Below are 23,506 nucleotides of genomic sequence, written 5' to 3'. Positions count from 1 at the left end.
GAAGGAAGGAAGGAAGGAAGGAAGGAAGGAAGGAAGGAAGGAAGGAATAATGAATATATAAACAAATAAGACACCAGCCCTGATCTTTGGCAGACCTGTGTTTTTAGTCAAGACACTTCATGTGTTTCAGTATTTGTTTTAGTACTATGAAAAAGTATACTGATAACAGTATTATTCAGATAGTGCTGTAGGAAAAAGCATAAATGAAGATTCTATCATTTATCATTTAAATATCATTTAAGGGGCGCCTAGGTGGCGCAGTCGGTTAAGCGTCCGACTTCAGCCAGGTCACGATCTTGCGGTGCGTGAGTTCGAGCCCCATGTCAGGCTCTGGGCTGATGGCTCAGAGCCTGGAGCCTGTTTCCGATTCTGTGTCTCCCTCTCTCTCTGCCCTTCCCCCGTTCATGCTCTGTCTCTCTCTGTCCCAAAAATAAATAAACGTTGAAAAAAAAATTAAAAAAAAAAATAAATATCATTTAAAATGATTATCTATCAGTTTAGCACTATCAATAACCAAATGCTCCTAATGTATACCTTTCTGCAGATCCAGCAATAAGTACTAAGAATTATTCCAACTTTTATTCATAATAGTCAAATATCATATCCCTTTCCTCATAAATAAAAATAGTAAGTTACTATGTTTTTTCCTGTATTACAAATATCTAATCTGTAGAAACAGAATTTATTTTTAATTGGATAATGAATTTATAAAATAATAAACATTAATCGATGTTCAGGAAGAATATAACTCAAATAATTTTTTAGTACATCTTATGATGGAAATATTTTTCGGACTTGCCTTACCTAAACACTCTACTCTGTTTTTTTTTTTTTAATTCCCCAATTAACATTTATTAACCACTCTCTACATCCCAGGCACTGTACTAAATGAATATACTCTAGCTCATTTTCTTTACTGTCCAATACCATCTAACATTATCCTAACATTTCTCTTCACTGCTGCTCTATGGTCTCTGGGCCCCTGAAAAATTTCTCTTGGACTAAAAGATAAATAAAAATTAAAAAAAAGGAAATATGAACTCTACTTCTCATTCAGACTTCCCACAGACAGGATGCAACACTATGCACTAAATATTGTGTCAGGCACTAAAGACACCAAACTGAAGAAAATTGGATCCTGCCATCATGGAACTTATGGTTTAATTGTCTTACATTTTCTCTGTGTGCTTGTTTTGGAGCATATTTATGGATGTTTCTCTCCCCTGACCTGCTCCTTAGCTACTCTACCAGAACTTGGGTCAAAAGATTGACCAAACTGTTGTGATCTACCTGGCCTACTGTATAAGGCATCAGAGAAGGAAGGAGCAACGGAGGGATAGGGAATTAAAATCAAGCAGTGATTTCTCTAAATCATCGTTACACACAATGCTGGAGATTTCCAGAGATTCTTAACCTATGCCACAGAAACCTGAGGACATTTGTAACTTTCCTATTGAAAAAAATTTAGGGGGGTACATGGGTAGCTTAGTTGGTTAAGCATCCCACTCTTGATCTCAGCTCAGGTGTTGATCTCAGGGTCATGAGTTTAAGCCCCATGTGGGGCTCCACATTGAGCATGGAGCCTACTTTTAAAAAAATTCACTGCTCTCACTTTTCTGTCCATACCCAAGAACCATTTATTTATATTATCTTTTTACACTTTCCTCTACCTGCCGGAACTTAAGGCCTGCTAATAGCCTGTGTAGGCATTTCTGTATTCAATGCAGAACAATGGAAAGACCCAGTTTAGATCTGGGCTGTGTCACTTGCTGGCTTTGTAACCTAGGGCAAGCCACTAGGGATTACATAACCCCATCCTAAGTCAAGGAAGATGTATAATTTTATTGAGTAGAATTGCATTTTGTTATAAACAGAAGCTTGCCTGAAACCATGGAGTCATTAGAATACATTCATCAGATAAAGTGAATATTAAACTTTTCTCTTCATAAAGTTTACAGTCACCATAGAAAGAACCAGGAAAGCAAATATTTCTATGGGAAACTGCATTTTCCTTGGATATCAGTGCAGTGAATATCTGAATCAAAACTTCGCTAGATTATTTTCCTTCAAATCTAAAGGCCTCCAACTTACTCCTTATTAGATCTGTAGTACAGAAGGCAACAAAAGCCAGTATCTTAACAGAGCATGTTATTCATTTGTGCTGATTCATACTGGGACATCAAACAACCAAGGAAATGAATACAATTAACTTTTGACAGCAAGTAATGATTTGAGGTTTTCATTTTAAGTGTGTGGTTTCATCTTATCTAAATGAAATCCACAAAGATGCACTAGTATTTAAAACATACATATACATGTCTCAGATCAACTTCCAACAACAGAAGGCTTAACTAGCAAGACTTTAGTGTATCAAAATGTCTAAGAAAAGAGAAAAGCAAATAAAAAGCAGTTTTCATTATTCAATCATGGATATCGCATTCCATAAATCACAATTTATTTCTGTGAAAATCTTGCAAAGGGAAAAATTGAAGAGATTGTCATGGCTCTGTTACTGGGTTATTCAGTATAAGAAAACCTAACTTATCAACTGAAATTCTGCATTTATTCTTTTTGCTTGACCTTACTTTGTTGCAGAAAGGATTTAAAATGCTTATTCTATAATATAGTCCTAAAAAATTCCAGACCCTTAAGCTTTCAAGTATGAATTTTTGTACTGATAAAAGTTCTAATCTGACACTTTGAGAGGCACTATTTCTTAATTTATTTTCTTAATTATTCCTTATTTTTACACTACCTCTTATTAACTTTCTTAATTATACCTTAATTATTTTTTTTTTCAACGTTTATTTATTTTTGGGACAGAGAGAGACAGAGCATGAACAGGGGAGGGGCAGAGAGAGAGAGGGAGACACAGAATCGGAAACAGGCTCCAGGCTCTGAGCCATCAGCCCAGAGCCCGACGCGGGGCTCGAACTCACGGACCGCGAGATCGTGACCTGGCTGAAGTCGGACGCTTAACTGACTGCGCCACCCAGGCGCCCCTACCTTAATTATTTTAAATATAAAATTGATAACACAAATTTATGGAATATTTAGCAAAGAAAGAAAACACATTACCCATACATAATTCAATCTCCCAATAAAATTAATATGAGCACTTTCAAAAAAATTTAAAGCCTATTTACACAAAGTTTTTAAAAAATGCATTCCTATTAAACACTTTTTTTTAAGTACATAAAAGTATAAATAAGAAGGTCACTTATAGTTCCACTGTCCCCAAACAAGCAATGGTCAATCTCATATTCACATTTTTGTCTATATCAATCTAACTGGGTTTCCCCCCGACCCTTTCCCGTCATAACTGTGGGTGGCTTCAATTTGTTTGTTTATATGTTTGACTAGCCGGACTTCTGAGTCTTATAAGCCCTGCTTGAGGAAATCCCCTTTTGGAAGAACTTCCTGTATCTAATTATACCATTTTCCCCACCGTGAGGAATTCTCATAATGAAGGAAGCATATCAACCTATTCACATTCTCTCATGCTTATTATGTGACTGATTCAAACAACCACAGTTTCTACGATCAGTGTTTCTTCTCAAGGCTCTTCTGGTAGAATGATAATGAGTCTAATGTCACTAAGGGAAATGAGAATGATGGAAAAGAGCCACTAGGACACTTGCTTTTGCCAAGGCTGGACTCAAAATTCCACGATACTGCCAAAACTGAGGTCTTTGAAGTGTCCATGGTCTAAGGAAGAGTTAAAGTCCCACTGGGAACATTGGAATGGCTTATTCTAGGATGGGGAAAAGAATAATCTGATTTTATCTGCTTTTCTGCTTCTCCCTTAGAGAGTAAAGAATATCTTCCCAAATGAGAGAACATATTCAGACCCTAAGAACCAAACTATGACAAACAGTCGTTGCAATTATTTTCTAGCCTTTAGCACATCTGAGAAGTCTGACACCAGTCTGACTTTATCCCTCCATTTACAACATATTGGGTCAGTCTGAATGTATGCTTGTGGAGTTTTTTCCCTTGTACTAATAATTTCAAATTTCAGCCAGGATGTGTCTAGATGAAATTCTCTCTTTATTGACCTCACTTGATTTGCTTACCCAGGACAATTTTTTTTTCTTCTCTAGGATAATTTTCTTCAATTATATCTTTTTCTATTTCTTTAGTGTCACTTGTCTTTGTTATATAAATATATATGCTATATACCTACATAGCTTTAAGTTCCAAGTTCCAGTCTCTGTTTTTTATTTCTACTTGAAAAACAACAACATATTACTCACTCATAGTTTTTTCCTCAACATTCTGAAAGAACTTCTCAAGTTTGCGCACCACATCCCTGATTTTATTTTTATGTAGTGTAAATTCTGTTTTTTAGTGCCTCTGATTCAAATTTGCATTATAATATTGCATTTTAACATCAAATCCTTTCTTATTTCTTCCATCACACTTGTTGTTGATCTTTCACATCAGCCACTTCTTCTTCTATCATTCTATACTACTGCTCAAAGGAGGATAGGTCTTTTAGAAAGACATTGGTGACACAAAACATTTTTTTTCCCAGTCTCTAGAATGAACTGCTTTCAAAAGCATCCATTTCTTTCAAGGCTATCCCCCCTTGTTGTGTTCCTCAGTATTTTTTCCTTAGGTCCAGTGCTTTATTTTTTTTCCTATTTTGTTTTGATAATTTTCTGTTTATTCACACTCAAATCAGATGACATCAAATCCAGACCCAGTGTCTGTCAACAAAGTGTTTTTTTTTGGGGGGGGGGATGTATTGATATTTATTTAGGCATTAAAAATATCATCCTGTACAAAAATCACTTAAAAATCACTTAAAAGACATCAAAATAGGAAGGGAGGGCTGTGTTGCAACTTATCCTAGAAAAATAGCAGAAAATGGTATACATTAAGATATTGAGATCACATTTTATAAGCAATACCAAATACCCCAAAAGTAGTTTCCATACATTTAATGTAAGTGCTAATTTTGGTAGATTATTTTATTACCAAAACACGCAACTATTTCTACCTAAGATACACATCAAATACTTCAAAATAGTGTATAACTCTTTTTTACATAGAGGAAAGCTGAAAATAATATTGCCCAGTGATGATGCCTCACACTGCTACAAACTTCTTATTTTTCTGAATAGTGTATCCAAATTATATTAGTAGCAGTATAAAAATAGGTAATTTTTCTCGCCAGATCATACTGTAATTATCTTCTGTAATATATAAATAATATTCTTTGTAAAAGTTAAGGTAATGATTTGCCATTTGTATCAATAAGACAGAAATATAATGACCAAAGTGTCAGAATAGTGTGTACACATTCAGGTATTTCAGTTCCAAAGAGTTTTGGAAAGTGTTTGGATGGACCTAGCTTATTTGGCTACTGTTGTTCTAGTTGAACTGCCTTTGCAGTTCAGACTAACTAACTGAGTTAGTCTGATGTCTAACTAACTAACTGAGTTAGTCTGATGTGCACAGCTCCTTGCCCGATTCTCATCTATGATGCTCTCCTGGCTGAGACTGGGATGCTGCCCTCTGCTACCATCTGTCTCTAAAATCGCTAGTTGACACCCCTATCAATGTTTCTCATTTCCAAATATTTTCATTTCGAGAGAAACATATATCCTAGGTTACAGTTCTCTACGAGAGTCTGGGTTGCCTGTCTACTTCCAGTTCTACTGTTTTCCTTACTGGATGGTTATCGCTATCAATATGTGTGAGGCAACACCATTATGGCTTCCTAAAGAGTAACATTCTCTTTTTCAGAAAGTATGAAACAGAAAGACAAAGATGCATCCACTCAGCTTTCATATGAACATAAAAAAGATGCACCATTGATTGAGATTTTCATTATACTGACCTTAAAATATAAAGATTACATATGCATACTTATATATACATATGTATATAAATAAAAATCTTTATTACACATATTTATAAATATATATTTATTATAAATAAATCTTTATTATATATGTGTGTGTATATATATATGTCTGTGTGTGTGTGTGTGTATATATATATATATATATATAAAATGTGTATACACACACACACACACACACACACACACACACACACACAGACATATATATAAAATTCCTCCCCAAATTTTTACTACTGTTAATTGCCACTGGGTTTTAGTATTCTTCAGTTTTGTCTTTTTGAGGTCCTTATTGATATTTTACTGTTACATGAGAAGAGACTGCAGCAGCCACAGACATGCGATTTTAAACCAGAAAATTTGTGCCTGGGACAATTCTTTATCCATGGAGGTTTGAGAATCACTGGTGTAATCAACTAAATAGGATGCTAATACATTGAAAAGGTAACCTGAGGAAACTAGGAAGGTTCTGATTTTAGTTTACAATCCTATTCTAAGGGACTTCAAGTGAAGAACCAAGATCAAATTTTCCAAAGTCCATTAGTGTTTTGTTCTATCTGAAACAATCAGTTTAGTAAAGAACAGTTTCAAAATTCTGGTAACTCAGGTTACCACTTGGATTGACTCAAATGATCTAGGCTGTCTACCATGTGGAAATGCAGTGAACCATCTACAAAAGCAATGTTTCCCTAGAGGTTTCACCAGGTCCACTAACAAAAGAGATGTACATTCAGACTGCAGAACAGGTCTTAAATACCAGCGAGAAAACTAGAATCAGATGACCAATTTGCTAATTCTCATAGTAGTTTTACTTTTCTGCTTCTAATAACACTCTAAGCGCTTAGCCTTGAGTCTCAGTGGTCATTTTCTTAGATAATCTTGTTAAAAACATCATCTGAGAGTGTTACTTCAGGCATGGCAAAAAGTTGTTTCTGATGTCATAACCAGATAGCCAGACACAATCCTGATGCAATCAGTCTCCCACATTGAGGATTTGAAATGAAATATTCTGTTGAGGTGGTAACTCAATCTTTCAGCTTAACAGTGTAAAACTGGCAATAGTAATTTGCTCATTACATTAAGGCTCTCAGCTGGTACAGACGTTTAGAAGCTAAATATGATTCTATTGAAAGAGATTCACTGGAACAGATTCTGACCTTCATTTGATCGTCCTGAATGATATATATATATATATATATATATATATATATATATATATATAGTTGGTAGCCATTAAACCACATTGTTAACACACTGTTTTCAGCTACCTAACATTTCGTCTCTAAAGGCATAATTAAAGATTGGCTTACCCTTAGTTTATTATCTTGTGTGTATAAGATAAATAAGATAAAAACAACTCTGCTAATATTTAATAAAATTTCACCAAGATGAGAAACATCTTAAATCTTACTTTAAAAAGATATAAGCAAATTAGTTACATCAGAAATAATGTAATACTCAACTCGGGAAAGACTTTTAACCAATCATTACAACAATTAGAATTTTTAAGTCCACATGATAGACTTGGGAATTTAAAACTATTAAATCATCCAGAGACAATTTCTATTTACATTTTCTTAAAATAAAGGTGTCCAACTCTAGGACTGGTTGGTTGTGTTTGTCTTAAAAGGTCACCTATTTGTTAGTGATGTTTTAGTTTCCAGTTTGGTCAGCTTTAGGCCACCTAAGATCCATAAGGACTCTGTCATTCAAAATAGTAATTGTTTGGGTAGATATTGTTATTGTCATAGCCAACCTAAGGGAATAGAGAAACCAAACTTAAGGGAATAGGGATCAAATGAAGAAGAGAGAAAGGCACTGTAACTCTGAAGTTATCATACACACATACCTTGCACCGTGAGGAAAACCGAAGCAGCTGATGATCCTCCTTCATTGGAGACTACACAATGATACTCCCCAGCATCACTGAACTTCACACTCCTTAGCTCCAATGAGAGGTTGGCCAGGATCCTCATCCTTGCTGGGTCTGCCAGTCTGACATCTCTGTCATTCCTCTGCCAGGTTACATTGTAATCCACCGCGCTGATGATGAGACATGTCAAAACTGCTCTTTCTCCAGGAGTGACTGTGACATTATCAGGCACTTGGATGACTGGAGGGGGCTCTGGGTGAAACGAAAAGATTCAAATCAAGAGACCTAATAGCCAGTTTGCTCCCTTATAGATGTAGTTTAAAAATGTAATGAGTGTATATTGAGAACCTGGTAGGGAAGATGCAGAAGACAGCTTATTAATTAGTATATATGTCTTTGACCCCAAGAAAATTATCTAGTTAAAAGATACTTTAAAAAAGTAGTACATGTTCTAAAAAAAAAAACCGACCACCTGATTTTTATCACATTTGCCGAACACTGTGGTTTTAGATGTTATTTCTTCAATGGGAAGATTTGAATGTTCTCTAATTGAAAACACTGTAGTGTAAAAGTGAATAATAGCACAGGCACTTGTAGCCTGAAGACACCATGCACAGGATATGCTTTTAGTACCTTTAATCCTCAATGTAAAAGAAAAGAAAAGAAAAGAAAAGAAAAGAAAAGAAAAGAAAAGAAAAGAAAAGAAAAGAAAAGAAAAAAAAAGAAAAGAAAAGAAAAGAAAAGTAGTGCTTGTTCACACACCAAAGCATACCTAAGTTTAAATTTATAAATTATAGATGTGAGAATCAAAAAGCCTTGGCAAAAGGATATCACTAGACTAATTTAGGGATTGGGGAATGAGGCAAATTTTTGGGTTTTGAAGAAGGTAGCATTTATGGATTTTTTTAAATTTAAAAATGCTTATTTGGTGTTTTAGAGAAAAGAGGACACAAAGTATGGTAGATGATAGTATACTAAATATGATAATATTGGTTTCAAAGGGCTACAATCTCATTAAGAAGACAGTGCAACAGCAGAGTATGACAAATGTTCCCCCAAAGGAACAAGGGATGTTTTGACTGCAGGACAAGTTAAGAGTAGGCACAGGCCTTTAATAAAATTGTACACATGAAACCATGCACACAAAAGGTATTGAATAAGTCATGCACATTTCAAATGCCGTCAAAAATAACTTACTAATTAGATATTGAGCCAACATTCTAGAGAGAATCATATTACTCTAGTTAGGTTTGAGAATAAATACAAATGCCCCCCTAAAATATGTTCTGCCCAAATGCTTTAAAACGATCTGCTGTAACAAGCTATTATTCAGCAATAATACAGCAATAAAACTGCAGTGAGCTATTCCAGCTGGAAACCCATGTGCCTGTTTAGTTTAAATATGAAAGAGTATTAGATATTCAAGATCAAATTTTATTCTTATTTATTTAAAACCATATATAAGTGCAGATGAATCATAAGCCTGGAAAAAAAAAAAAACCTGGAAATAATATGCCAAAACCATAGTGGTAATCTCTGAGGGACAGAAATGTGTATATTTTTCGTATTTTCCTTTATATTTATCCTGCTTTCCAAACATTTAGAAGAGTAGATCCTATTTTAAATTATCTTTTAAAAAACAAAATTTTATCATTCTGCTATGTTCTTAAAATCTCTTAAGAAAATGGTTGATGAATCGTGTGGAAAGAGGACACGACAAAGTTAGAAAGCTCTGGAGTCTGGCTAGGCTTGACAGAATATACGAGAAACTTTGTTAAATTTGAATTTCAGATAAACATCAAATAATATTCTCGTGTACATATGTCTCATGAAATATTTCAGACATACTTATATGAGATTCAAATTTAATTGGGCACTCTATGTTTTTACGTACTGAATCTGTCAACCATAGGCTGCCTAGTTCTCTCTCTAGGTATGTGACCTTAGATAAGTCAATTTATCCACAGGGTTTGCTTCCCTGTCTAAAAAATGAGATAATCAAATTAGGTTATCTTAAAGACCCTTTCTAGTTCTAATGTTCTATGACTCTCATATCCAAGATGGTATAGACCATCAAAGACATGAAAGTCATCATAAGTACATGTGTTCACATTCTATCGAGATCTTTATGAAGGCCACATGATGTTTGTATGGTTTTCTTTTTTGTTCTTTTGACACAAACTTCCTCAACTAAACTAGGTATTTATTGAGATTTTTAGAAAATGGAAAATTGTACATTAGGCATGTAGGGAATGCTGGGCACATGCCCAGAGTCCTCTTAAGGATATAGGTACTCATTTCCCTGGCTGCTATGCTTCTTGGTTATATACAGCTCATAGCCAAGGGAGCTAACATGCTCAGGGTAAATCCCCCCTTTCCAGGGCACCCATAATTCAGTGACCACTTAATGAGGAAACAAATCGAGGCTCTGTTGCTTTGATTCAGGGCCATGACAGCTCCAGAATTCCCTGTGGGATCCAGTAAGGCCCTAGCAGTGACTATATCACAATTTAAATTCTTCCACTTCTGTTACTCCCTTACCAGTGCATTTTCCTAGAAATAACCTTCTTTTTTTTTTTTTTTTTAATTTTTTTTTTCCAACGTTTTTATTTATTTTTGGGACAGAGAGAGACAGAGCATGAATGGGGGAGGGGCAGAGAGAGAGGGAGGCACAGAATCGGAAACAGGCTCCAGGCTCCAAGCCATCAGCCCAGAGCCTGACGCGGGGCTCGAACTCACGGACCGCGAGATCGTGACCTGGCTGAAGTCGGACGCTCAATCGACTGCGCCACCCAGGCGCCCCCCTAGAAATAACCTTCTTATATACAAACCCCACCTCAGAGTCTAATCCCTTTTCAAACATAAATTGAAATATGTAAAATGCTAACTTTCTAATAATAAATGGGAACAGATAAGGTTTAAAAGAATGACATACAATATCATTGCTGCCTAAATAACTAGAGATAATAAATAGTGTATATACTTAAATATTTATGCACGCATAAATAAATTTGTGGCGTTGGGGGAAACGATGAGGGAGAATGACAACAGTGTGCAAAGGAGGCCAAGATAATAGATTGTCAGAAATAGCCTGGTCCTAGAAGTTTGAGGGACAGCCCTTCCTATGTAAAAGAATGACTAAGGCTAGAATTGGGGAACCAGAGATGAAACCTCAGAACCTCATAACTGAGAGAAGAATGACAAGTATAGGCCTTGTGACATTAGGTAAAGATCACTGAACAGGAAGTCAGGAGGCCAGGAACCTTCTTCTCATCCCTATAATCATAATGGGTCACTGCCTGCTCCAGGCCTAAGTTGCTTTAGCTACAGAATGACAAGGTGGTACAAGATTATTTCCAAGCCCTTATCCTGTTCTAATACAATATCCTCTAATTATAATTTAAGATTGTCTGTCACTGACATGCCCCTGACAAGTTTTCTGTATTCCCGGTATTTTATGTAAATCCAGAATTTTAGTACTCTGTGCGTGTATTCCCTCAGGGGAGGGCATTGTGTTAAGAAAGAAATTCAGTGAAGAAAATTAATGTAACTTTGTAACCGTACTAAATTAACAATTATTCCTTGAAAAGAGTTTTTCATGTTTCTGCAACTCTACTCGTTTGTTTCTGTATGTTTATATGTAATAAAAGAAGTACAATGCTTTTTATACCCATTTTGCATCTAAAACATTCAATAATCAACATTTTTCATGAACTAAAAATCCTTACACATGTCAGCTAGAAGAAAATGCTGGAATAAAAAATTAGGGTAACATATTGGTAGAACTTTAGCTTTTCTTCAAACTGTGCTTGGGTGTCCTTTGACTTTACAAAATAAATTTGTGTCCATAGTGACACCAGAACATCACTATCTCAAAATGCCTTGTTTTCCAACACTCCTTTCCAAAATATAAGACCTAACTGTCCTATGAATTTGCACTTGATTCCAGCATGCCTTTAGCTAACTGCTGGGATCTCAGCCCAGGCTACAGGGGATTCAGAAGTGGGTGGAGGTTTGAGGCAACAGTGAGCCTGGCAAGAAATGTCTATTCTTCCAAGTCCAAAGGGGCACTTGCTTGTTATTTCTGCCATTACCATCACTGCTGTTACCATCAGTGCTTCTGTTCCTTCTTTCATAATTGACTGAGTGGGACATAATTCCTGAACACTGGCTTGGGCACGTTATAATTTCCTAGTGATACCACTGCTTGGCTGGCACAAATTAAACTAATGGGGCATGTGTACAACACACATATGGAAGTTACTGACACTACAGAGTCAAATTCTTAAGAGTCAGTTCACAAATTCTTACTGGCACTTCCTAGTTGTTTATGCAAGATGTCTAAATCAACTCACTCAAACTTCTTTCCCTGTTGTCTTTCTCTCAATTAATATTGTTGGGAAAAAACAGTCAAGTGCTCAAGTGTTTGTTTTCCCAGAAGCTGAGGAACGTTGACACAATTCCAATGCTTTTCATAATTATTGGCGATGAAAAAAAAATGAATAGTTTATGATGCATGTGAACTGAATTGTTTCAGGAGACAAGCTTTATTTTTCTAAGAATAAGAGAATACAAATAAATTCACGCCAAGAAGAACATGCTTGCATGCCTCTGTTTTAAAGTTCAGCTTGGACTTCTTGATCACAAACATAAATCCTAGACTTCTAAACAGTCCTACAGTTATACAGTTGCTTTTGTGTTAAATTGCCTAAAGAAAATGCACATCCACACTAAAAGTAGGTATAGACAATGTTGTAAACTCAGCAGCTACATTTAGGTCAGAATAGGGTTACTATTAAACACACAGCAACACTAGTCTATAAGACAGGTAGAAAATAATTCAATCAAAACAAACTTTCTAATAAATTCTAGATATGTTCTGAGAAAGTGGCTTAAATCCTGATCATTGGTTAAAAATGATAATCTTTTTGTGTCCTAAGAATTCTGGGAGATTAAAGGAAAAATGACTTTTTTGCTAAAATATACTCTACCTTAGAAAGCAATGAGTTTTTGGGTGCCTGGGTGGCTCAGTCGGTTAAGCATCTGACTTCAGCTCAGGTCATGATCTCACAGGTTGTGAGTTCGGGCCCCGTGTCGGGCTCTGTGCTGACAGCTCAGAGCCTGGAGCCTGCTTTGGATTCTGTGTCTCCCTCTCTCTCTCTGCCCCTCCCCAGCTCAGGTTCTCTCTCTCTCTCTCTCAAAAATAAATAAAAAGCAATGAGTTTTGTCTCCCATTTATTTGTAGGAAACATACTATCTACTGTGAAATAATTAGCATTTCTTCCACTCTTCTTAATACCAATACTGTAGCCACTGAGGTCCTGTGTTTCTTGAACATGATCACTTTCACTGTCTTGAATTTAATGTCAGAATGCATTCATAAAAACAGTCTGCTTATTACAAATATGGGAAAGAAAATGGGAAATTTAACCTTGTTATTCCCAGAATAGATCTCTCCCTTTTCTTAAATTTTATCCCTTCCTTTCTTTAAATTTCTTTCAATTTTAATAAAAATGCTAGGTGATCTTTTCAAAAAATATTTATTAAGAGAGCCTACAATAATAATGATAATAGTACAAGAACAATAACAATGATGGCTAGGGTCTATTAAGTGTTTCTATGTGCCAGGCTCTCTTCTATGTGAGTTTATACTATCTCATGTAACCTCACATTTCTCAATGAGATAAGAGACTGTTACTGATAATTATCTTCCTATTATAGTTTGGGGAAACCAAGGCACTGAGTCCTTAAATGCTTGTCCCAAGGAAGGTCACACAGCTAATATGTAGTGAAGCCAGGATTATCAAACATCCCATTTCCATAGCTGCACTAATTTCCAGGCAACTGCAAAGCAATTAGCGACAATTACTTACCTGACACATCAAAAAATGTCTGTGCCCGTCCAGTCCCCGCACTGCTGACAGCGATGCACTCATAGGCACCTTCATCAGACAAAGTGACCTTTTCAATCTCCCAGTTCACACTGGCAGATTCCCTGGGGCAAGAAAATAGAAACCATTTTAGTTACGACAAAAGCAAGACAAAGTTGAAACCAGTGATTTTTTGGAAGTATTCATTCAAAAGAACAATGTAAAAATAAGCAGATGAAACTACAGAGTTCCTCATAGCTTAAAATTATACACCTTTTCATTAGAAAGGCATTGAGGAGGGCACCTATTGGGATGAGCACTGGGTGTTGTATGGAAACCAATTTGACAATAAATTTCATATTAAAAAAAGAAGAAGAAAGTTAAGCTCTCTGAGCAAAAGGCACACCAAAGGCAATAAGACACAGAGTTTGTGAATTTCTTTAGGGAAACATTTTCTGGCTATGTGAAAATATAAGATAAAGATTTAATAGAGCAACACTCCTTAAATCCTCTCTCCTTCCATATTATTTCCAGTTTTGGGTCTTGTTCAGTAGAGGTTCTCAACCAAAGCAATTCAACAAGGTAATTCATGAGTTTGAAGGTAGAAAATTGACTTTTTGATCCCAAAAAGTTCTTTTTAATTTTCTTGTATATAAGCTCCACATAAGGCTATGGAACATATCTGGTTCAATCTATGTATACGTTGACAAAAGAAAAAAATTACCCATTTTATCAAACCTGTCATTTAGGTTAAAAAAACCCATTTGCTATAATATGTATCCATTCATTTAATAAATACTTATTCTTTGGCCTTTAACACTGTTCAAATTGCTTTCTATTTTTTCGAAGTGTTTTAGTAATAGATATTTAATTCTGATAGATATTTCATATCTAATTAGTTAATAGATATTAATAGATACTTTAAAGGATTCCAATAATCTACAAAATAGGCATTATCTTATTTTAAAATAGAATTGAAAATCATAACTATTTTCCTAATTTTCTTCTTACACTCATCCATAGCTATGTTTAACCTTCTTTAACAATCAAGACATAGATGAGATGAAAAGCCCATTGCAGAGGCAAAAGACACCGTACACCGAAATCTGAAAGTGGTATGAGATATAATAGCTCAGTTATAACACCAGATCTCTTGCTGTCCAAAAAAAAAAAAAAAAAAAAAATACCTGTCATCAAAAAGCCACGAAGAACTTACTGAGCTCTTAATGTGTATTTATCACTAATCTAGACTTTGTAAGAGAAAGTGAAGGCACAGGTTCCTATTCATCAGAAAACGGACAAAATAAGCAAGGTCACTGTTCCATATATTTTAGTAACAGAATATTCACTTTAGTTAATGTTTCCTTTCAACCATGTATGCATGAGGTGTCAGTAGTCCTTACTGACCCATTCAGAAGAAAAAGGAGTATGAGCGTACTCTAAGCCACAGTCATCACCTAAGCTATATCTTTAATGCCTAAGAGCAGTAAGCTAAGTCCAAGTTTATAACTGTCATCGTCTAAGAGGTACTGGTAAGTTCCAGGGAGGCAGAAGTTTGAAATACATACAGTGTGTCGTGTTTTCTGCAATGCCAAGTTCGGACCCAAGCACACAACATTAGGATTCATCAAAACTTAGACACATGGATATTTTAGAAACAGATAGTGACAATTCTTCTAGTCCCTCGTTTTAAAAACAAGTAAGTCGAGATTCAGGAAGAAGGATAAGTAATTAGTTCAAAGACACGTAAACAGGGTGAGATTACGTAAAGAATATTCTTGACAGTGATACTTGCTCCTCTCATTTATGAAATATTACGTGAAAATAATTCTCTTTTTTCATGTAGTCTTCTCAGTTAACATTAAAACTCTAAGAAGTTTTGAAGGCATGACCTTTGGAATAAGGAAAGAACATGTCAAATAGAAATGTGTCCTGCTGCTAATGCAAACTAATTCTCTCTTACATCCCCTAGTGACCATAGTGACTCACATAACAAAGATTAAGTCACATGTCTCAAGTTATTAGGAAATCTAGGGCAGGGACTTGTGAGTGAATCAGGGTTAGAGTATCAATCCATCACCACCCATGCCAAATTCTGTCTTTAGCCTCTTACACACAAAGAGCTTAATATATGTCAGCAAGGCATGTCACATCTCTGGGCCACAGAGCTGGAAAAATGAAAGAATTCTTGTGGCTTACCTCCCAGGAATTGTGTGGAATTAATGAATTAATATTTATAAAGAATCTCAAGTGTCTTTGAAACATGTTACTACTTGAACATGAAACAGAATTATTTGATTTCATCAGGCAGTTATGTAGCTTCATCATTTAATATCCTGGTCAGTTATGTTGCTGGTTATTAAACATGGAGCTTAGGGAATCATTAAGATACACAATATAAAAAAAAGTAGCAGGAAGTAATACAGTTCAATCTTCAAATAGTGGAATTTTTTTCTAAAGTTATACTGAATATTCCTGCCATAGTTTTTGCTTAAAATGACCCCCTAAAGAGATTAAATAGGCTAATACTGTCAAATATTTAGCATTTTATGGAAGTTATTTATATTACTATTGAATCAACAGCACAGAAATTTTGTAAAATAATTTCTAGAGTTTTTCTCCAAATGTAGTTTGTTTCATTAGTAAGATTAAAAAAAAATTCCAGAAATCATCCTCCAGGTTTCAAGGTCTACTCAATTTTCTCATTGATTATTTATATTTATCTAAAAAAGCCATCCATCTTCACAAGGAAGATCAGTGCTTCCTCACCCACTCCCACTGATTGTTACGTGCAGTAGCCACACATGCTCTCCCTCCACCTGCGGTCCCAGCACACTTCACTTCCCTAACCCCATCCTCTACCCTTCTCCTGGCTCACTGCACTCCAGCCACACTGGCTTCCTTCCTGTCTTTCTTTCCCCCATGCCCAGTCAGCTCCAGCCTTGTGCATTTGCACTAACTGTTCCTGGCATGCAAATCCTTTTTCCTAGATATCTATCTGCATGATCATCTCTCACCATGTTTAGGTCTTTGCTCAAATGTCCCTTATCCTGAATTTTAAAACTGCAAGTTGGCCAAAACCACATGCACCCCATCTCTCAATTATATTCAGAGATTTGTTTGCCCCAAAGCCAACAAAGCTTAAACTCTTCTCTTTTGCGAGTACCTTTCCAAAGTTTAGTACCTAACTTTATATTCATAATTTTGTATTCTTGGGCTTAACAAGAGACCGTCAAGTTATATAACATCCAGATTCTATAAAACCTGAATCAACCCTTGAATGAATTCTAGCACTTACTAAATTAACATATTTAACATATTATAAATGAGAAATTAACATATCATAAAACATATATCTGTTTTCATTCTCCATTATAATAAAATCTCCATAAGGGCACAGACCTGCGCCTGTTTTGTTCACTGCTATATTCCAAGACTATGGAACAAATAAATGGGAATTTCCAATGAAAAAGCACATTAAAATAAGTATCTGTTTGTATTTAGATGTTTAATGCTTTCTATAACTGCTAATAAAACATGTACACACCTTAAATACTGGTCTACTCCAAGTGTAACTCCATTTCTGACAAAGCTCAAGGTAAAGGGTAAAAGACTCTCAACAGAGCAGGAAATGTGGCCTGGCTGCAAGTAGTATCCCGGGGTTTTCATGGGCATTGTAACTTTGGGAGCATCTAGGAAAAATAGAACATGGGCAACAAGGTCACAATAATATTGGGTACTTCCTGTTAATCCATTCAAAATCTTCAAACCTTAATTATTCTAGTAAACCCTCTGCATTCCAATTAATCTAAATCACTAAAAATCACTTTAATTATCTTTCTTTGTTCAAACCCCATTAATTTCTGGATCTCTCCATGGACCCCTTACTAACGTATTCATTAAACCTGAGACTCTATTTTTTAAGACACTATTTTTTGTGCCACCAATATAGAAAAAAAAAACAAACAAACAAAGGCTACCGAATAAGTTACAATACCTCCTCCACTGTAGAATCTATTGTTATTTAAAAAATGTAAATATATGAAAAGGACCTACATGGCTTAGAATTGAAGTCATACACCTTAGCTAGCAGATGGTAGGGGGAAGCCCTGCCATTAGCAAGTCACCTCACCTGGACCAAAAAAGTCTGGGTACTGAATGTAACTTCCTTGCTGTGCCCCCCAGCACCATCTTGCTACATTGCCCACAGGTTCTACAAAAAGACGAGGCCTCTTGGGGCGCTTGGGTGGTTCAGTGGGTTAAGCATCTGACTTCAGCTCAAGTCATGATCTCACGGTTTGTGAGTTCGAGCCCCACGTCAGGCTCTGTGCTGCCAGCTTGGAGCCTGGAGCCTGGAGCCTGGACCCTGTTTCAGATTCTATGTCTCCCTTTCTCTCTGCCCCTCCCCTGCTCATGCTATCTCTCTCTCTCTCTCTCTCTCTCTCTCTCTCAAAAATAAGTAAACTTAAAAAAAAAAAAGAATTGAAGTCATACAGTAATTGTTTTCCCAAAAATAATGGGAAAAAAACTTGATTTTTAAGAATCCTACAGATTTTGCAGTATTCAATTTAGGGGTAAGACAACTAACTATGAGGAAATACTGAGGTTGGTTCTAATCTCGCCATTCGACAACCATTAAAGAATAGCTGTACAGTTGTTTCTGAATTTCTCAAATTACAACCTTATGTATAAATGATAAATTGTTGTCCCTCCATCCAATAGTACAATATTAGAAATAATCCTTCTACAGATTTGCATATCCACAGTTTTGGCTACAGTGCCAAAGTTTTTATCACAGTTGTCATTAGCCTTGAGAAACAGCAAGAGTAGAGACAAACTGAAATGCTACCTCATGCTTCCAAAGAATCCTTAATCTACGTTCTCATCTCTATACAACAGCAAATATATGAGTAACTAGCTTACTGATTAACTGCCAACTTATCACATAAAGGCAGAATCATCACCAGATGTTTACAATGAATTACTACTCACAAAGTAGGTTTCTGACAATCATTGATAAGCATTTAGCCCATTTGGCCAATTTGGGTAGCTTGATCAAACACTGAGCGTGTGTGCCAGGCTTTCTTTTCTTTTTTTTTTTTTTTAGGGGGAGTAAGAGTACCAGAATTTCCCAGTTGTTACACTGATTGCACCAATCAGAATTTTCAGATCTGCGGTCAGTGAGACTTCACATGAAAGTCTGGATGTGCTTTTTATGATTAAGAAAAATTGTGTTACCTAAGTGTAAATGTCCATCAATTTGACAACCCAGTAATAATGTGAAGATATTCTTTATTTTATAGTCCATTCTTTACTATAGGACCACAGTACTCCCTTAAACTATCAATACTCCAGGGTCTTATAAAATGATGTCTCACCTGGAATGATACTAGAGAAGGAAACACTTGAAACCCTCTGGAAGAGATAATCATCCTTATCATAGCCTGTGACTCTGAGAAAGAAGGCTTCATTTGGTGGTATAAAGTCAGAAATATTCCACAAGCCATAAGGTTTTCGGTCAGGGTAATATTTAACAGGGATAGTCTTCAGAGAACTGCCTGAGATACTCAGAAGTTCAAGACGATCTACTTTGGCTGGGATGGAAATTCCAGAAGTATTCAGCAGCACATAAGTAGGAATTCCTAGAGGAGAAAGACTTTATTATTATTATTAATAAGTAATGTACAATTGAGTTATTTATCAGATAAATCTTTGAACTATAATAACAGAGAAGTATTATAAATATGAGTACTACAAACTGTTGAACAAATTGTGGCCTAATTATGGAATCTTTTCTACTACGTTAAAGACAGTTATTCACGACCAGAGAAACTTAGGAAATCCTAATTAATTATTTTTATGGTATTTTAATAATATCATACATAGAAAAATCAGAATTGTGAATACTGTATTAATGTTTAATTACATAAATATTTAATTTTTAAGGATTCACTATGTGTATCCTTCCAGTAATTGTAGTAATAAAAGAATGATCAGAAAAAAATAAATTTAAGGAGTCACGGTACGATTAAACATCTTTTTATCTATAAACCTATAATCTTGCATGAATAAAATAAGAACAAGGTTTAAAAAGCAGCAATAATTTTATCTTTGAACATACAATGGCACATAATGTCTTTAATTTTTTAGCCATCTACACACATAAAACCCTCATTTTTCACCTTGACAACAAGGTAACTTATAGATGTTAGTAAAAATCTCAAGATATACGTCAGTAGTTTTCAAAGTTCAGTAAGTTTAGGAATCAACTGGGGTGCTTGATATAGTGCATATTCCTGGGTCCAACCTAATTTGGTTCTAATTCAGGAGATCTGGGGTGAGGCCCAGGAATCTTAATTTTTAACAAGCTGAGTAATTTTAATATCACTGGTCTTACACTTCGAGAAAAAAGTGATGAGGCCAAGAATATAACTCCCAATTCTGTTGAATTCCACAAAATTATAAAATCACAGACAATCTGAGCAATGTTTTGCACTTGGATCTCTACTACATCAACTTCAGTAATATGCGCATACAAACCTTGCACTGGTCTGCTGACTGTTTTTTTGAAATCCAGGGTGGGCTTTCGGGAAAAACCAGCTCTGAAATCAATGGTACTAAGGCCGGTGATGCGAACAGAGTGCCTTCCACTGCTAGAAGTCTGAAAAATGTTTAACGACAAACCCCGTGAGTTGATCCAGGTTGCTGGTCACAATAAACACTACCTGGTATGGGAAACTACAAGGTGTTTAATTAGGACTGATGTCCAATAATTGAGGCTCTGATCTGGGTGTTCTAAACTTAACTATGATTCTACACATTAAATGCAAGTTTTATAACGCATATCCCAAGGGATTGTTCTAAAATAAAATTCAGTAATACACTGGCCCAATGGTATAAGATATAGATGTTGAGTCACTAGTGAATACCCCTGAAGTTAATCTGTAAAAGCTCCATAAGGACATGGATCATTGTGGTTTTACATGGTAGACGTTCAACAAATATCGATGAAATGAATGGATGACTAAATCTTCTCCCCTAAACACTATCCAAGTTTGACTCTGGAAAAGATCTCCTTCTTTGCATCTGGGAAGATACAGCCAGGACGAGCACTGAGAGCTGACCACTATCCAGATTTTGGCCAACCAGCATCCTCAGCTCAGCAGCGTCCTAGCAAAAGCACTGGGTGCTTGAGACACAAATGTGCATAAAACATGGTCCCCATCCTCTAAGTACTCATGGGTAATGAGGGAGACAGATGGAGAAATAGAAAGCTTTAATATGATGCAGTATTAGAAATACATAAATGGTATGCAAAAATACATAAAAGCAACATAGACTAGCCTGTAGTTCGGCTAAAACCTCCTAAAGGGGATGATGGCTGGACTAAATATTGAATAGCTCTGCACTGAAATGACTCATATGTGGATAAATAATAAATAATTTGGATGAAGGCCACAGGATAAAATAGTAACACTAATGTTTACTGAGTGCTCCCTCTATGTCCAGACTCTTTAAATACATTGGCTAATTTAATTTTCGTTACAATTCTATCAGATATATATCATCATTATCACCACTGCGCTGATAAACAGATGGGGCACTAAGTCATTAAGTAGCTTTCTAAGTTCACAAGGCTTCTTAACTGCAGAGGTGGGGTTTTAATGGTAAGGTCAAGCTCCCAGGTCTTCACCAGAGTGCTACATTGTCTCCCAAGAGCAAGGTTAGCCTCTATGTCAACGTCTTTCAAAATAAGAGCCGAGGAGCACCTTCATCTACAGCTATACAAAATCACTCAGGTTGTTTCTTAAAAATGTAGACTCCAACCCAGATTTACTGAATCAGAATGTATGGTGAGTGGAGTCTAGGAATCGACATTTCAAAAACCCACCTAACATTTATGAATAAGAGTTCACCAGGGGTGCCTGGGTGCCTCAGTCAGTTAAGCTTCTGACTTCGGCTCAGGTCGTGATCTCATGGTTCATGAGTTAGAGCTCCACACTGGGCTCTCTGCTGTCAGAACGGAGCCTGCTTGGGATCCTCTGCGCGTTCTCTCTCTCTTCCCCACCCCCCAAAATAAAAAATAAACATTAAAAAAAGAAAGAAAAAGAGTTCACCATATGTTATTACATTGAGCACCAAGATTCTCTCTCAAAGTAAAATCACCACATGATAGCAGCATTGATAGAATGCACTAGAAATATGCGTGCCTATATTATATATAATTATATATAAAATTGTAATCTGATAAACAGCCATATTAAGGCAGACCATGATTAAAAACATGCCACTTCCCTGCTAGGAATTTACCCAAGGGATACAGGAGTACTGATGCATAGGGGCACTTGTACCCCAATGTTTATAGCAGCACTCTCAACAATAGCCAAATTATGGAAAGAACCTAAATGTCCATCAACTGATGAATGGATAAAGAAATTGTGGTTTATATACACAATGGAGTACTACGTGGCAATGAGAAGGAATGAAATATGGCCCTTTGTAGCAATGTAGATGGAACTGGAGAGTGTGATGCTAAGTGAAATAAGCCTTACAGAGAAAGACAGATACCATATGGTTTCACTCTTATGTGGATCCTGAGAAACTTAACAGAAACCCATGGGGGAGGGGAAGGAAAAAAAAAAAAGAGTTTAGAGTGGAAGAGAGCCAAAGCATATGAGACTCTTAAAAACTGAGAACAAACTGAGGGTTGATGGGGGTGGGAGGGAGGGGAGGGTGGGTGATGGGTATTGAGGAGGGCACCTTTTGGGATGAGCACTGGGTGTTGTATGGAAACCAATTTGACAATAAACTTCATATATTGAAAAAAAAAAAAACATGCCACTTTCAGAGCTCTGCAAACTACACAGCCTTCCTGAAATCACTGCGATTCCTTGTTATTTAGCAACCAGGAGAGGAAAGAGAAGGAGATATGTCCCTTTTACTACCATATTTTTTTCTCATTGAGCAAAACCTGCAAAAACTAAAAAAAAAAACAACAACAAAAAAAAGGAAAATTAAGGTGAAAAAAAAAAAGAAAAAACACATGGCCATAAAAACAGGTTTGTTGTATTTTTAGTGTAAATGCTGCTGCTAATTACTCCAGCTCATTTTCCTAAGGTTTACAAAGGACTGTGTAAAGTGTGGGGGTCTCAGTACCACCATTTATTCCATTATTTCTAAAGGAAGATGTGTCATGAATTCCATACAGTAGAGCAAAGAAAAGGGGGGAGTGGTGGTGCATATGGGCTACGATTCAATTTTACATTGGGATTTCCTAGGGGTTATACAAAACCTTGTTAAGTCTATTTCAACTGGTTTAGATCACACAGTGCCTTACTGAAGACACTATTGCCTCCTGGTTTCATGTAAGGACAATCAAAAGGGTCAATATTAGGATGACTTGATTTATATTATTCACTGACATGATATATTATCATTAATTGCTACTCAGAAAGTCTCCTATGATTGAGGTTACCAAGGCTACACATGACCCGTAATTTGCCGAATGACTGCCATCAGGTGTTAATTATCTTGCATATGTGCTGTGTACAAATCAACTGACAAAGAGTCCATTTTAAGAGTAGTGCTTAATATCAAAGTGACAAAATTAGAAATTACCTGTGTTTGAAAATATGGCATTTTATTACTAACCAATATATTAAAAATAGAGCAGAGCTAATGAATAAGGAGCTCCTTTTAACCTCTATAAAATTATTGTAAAATAAATTAATTTTGATCCTTAAAATACCACACTAATTAATGAAGTATATGGAAATAAGGATGTAGGTTTCCTGTTCTCTGAGCAATGCCAAAAATATGAAGGGTAACAGGTTAACCAAGTTTTTTAACTTTGTGTTTCTATATTATATTTTAAACAGTCGGTATAGAATT

General features: G+C 35.9%; 1 protein-coding gene across 4 annotated transcripts in view; it reads right to left on the bottom strand.

Moving 5' to 3' along the window:
* HMCN1 (hemicentin 1) overlaps window positions 1-23,506 on the bottom strand; it is a 492,563-nt gene that overhangs the window by 271,073 nt on the left and 197,984 nt on the right. For all 4 annotated transcript variants that reach the window (XM_040446605.1, XM_040446604.1, XM_040446606.1 and 1 more), the window contains 5 exons: window positions 20,156-20,276; window positions 18,994-19,257; window positions 17,163-17,307; window positions 13,619-13,740; window positions 7,722-7,997 (listed from right to left, as the gene is read on the bottom strand). In XM_040446605.1, the coding sequence (XP_040302539.1) occupies window positions 7,722-7,997; window positions 13,619-13,740; window positions 17,163-17,307; window positions 18,994-19,257; window positions 20,156-20,276 (928 nt within the window). The remainder of the gene's footprint in view (window positions 1-7,721; window positions 7,998-13,618; window positions 13,741-17,162; window positions 17,308-18,993; window positions 19,258-20,155; window positions 20,277-23,506) is intronic.

The sequence above is a fragment of the Herpailurus yagouaroundi genome, unplaced genomic scaffold, assembly GCF_014898765.1.
Source record: "Herpailurus yagouaroundi ecotype Mexico unplaced genomic scaffold, PumYag 195, whole genome shotgun sequence".
Classification (NCBI taxonomy): domain Eukaryota; kingdom Metazoa; phylum Chordata; class Mammalia; order Carnivora; family Felidae; genus Herpailurus; species Herpailurus yagouaroundi.
This window is presented reverse-complemented; position numbering and strand designations above follow the sequence as displayed.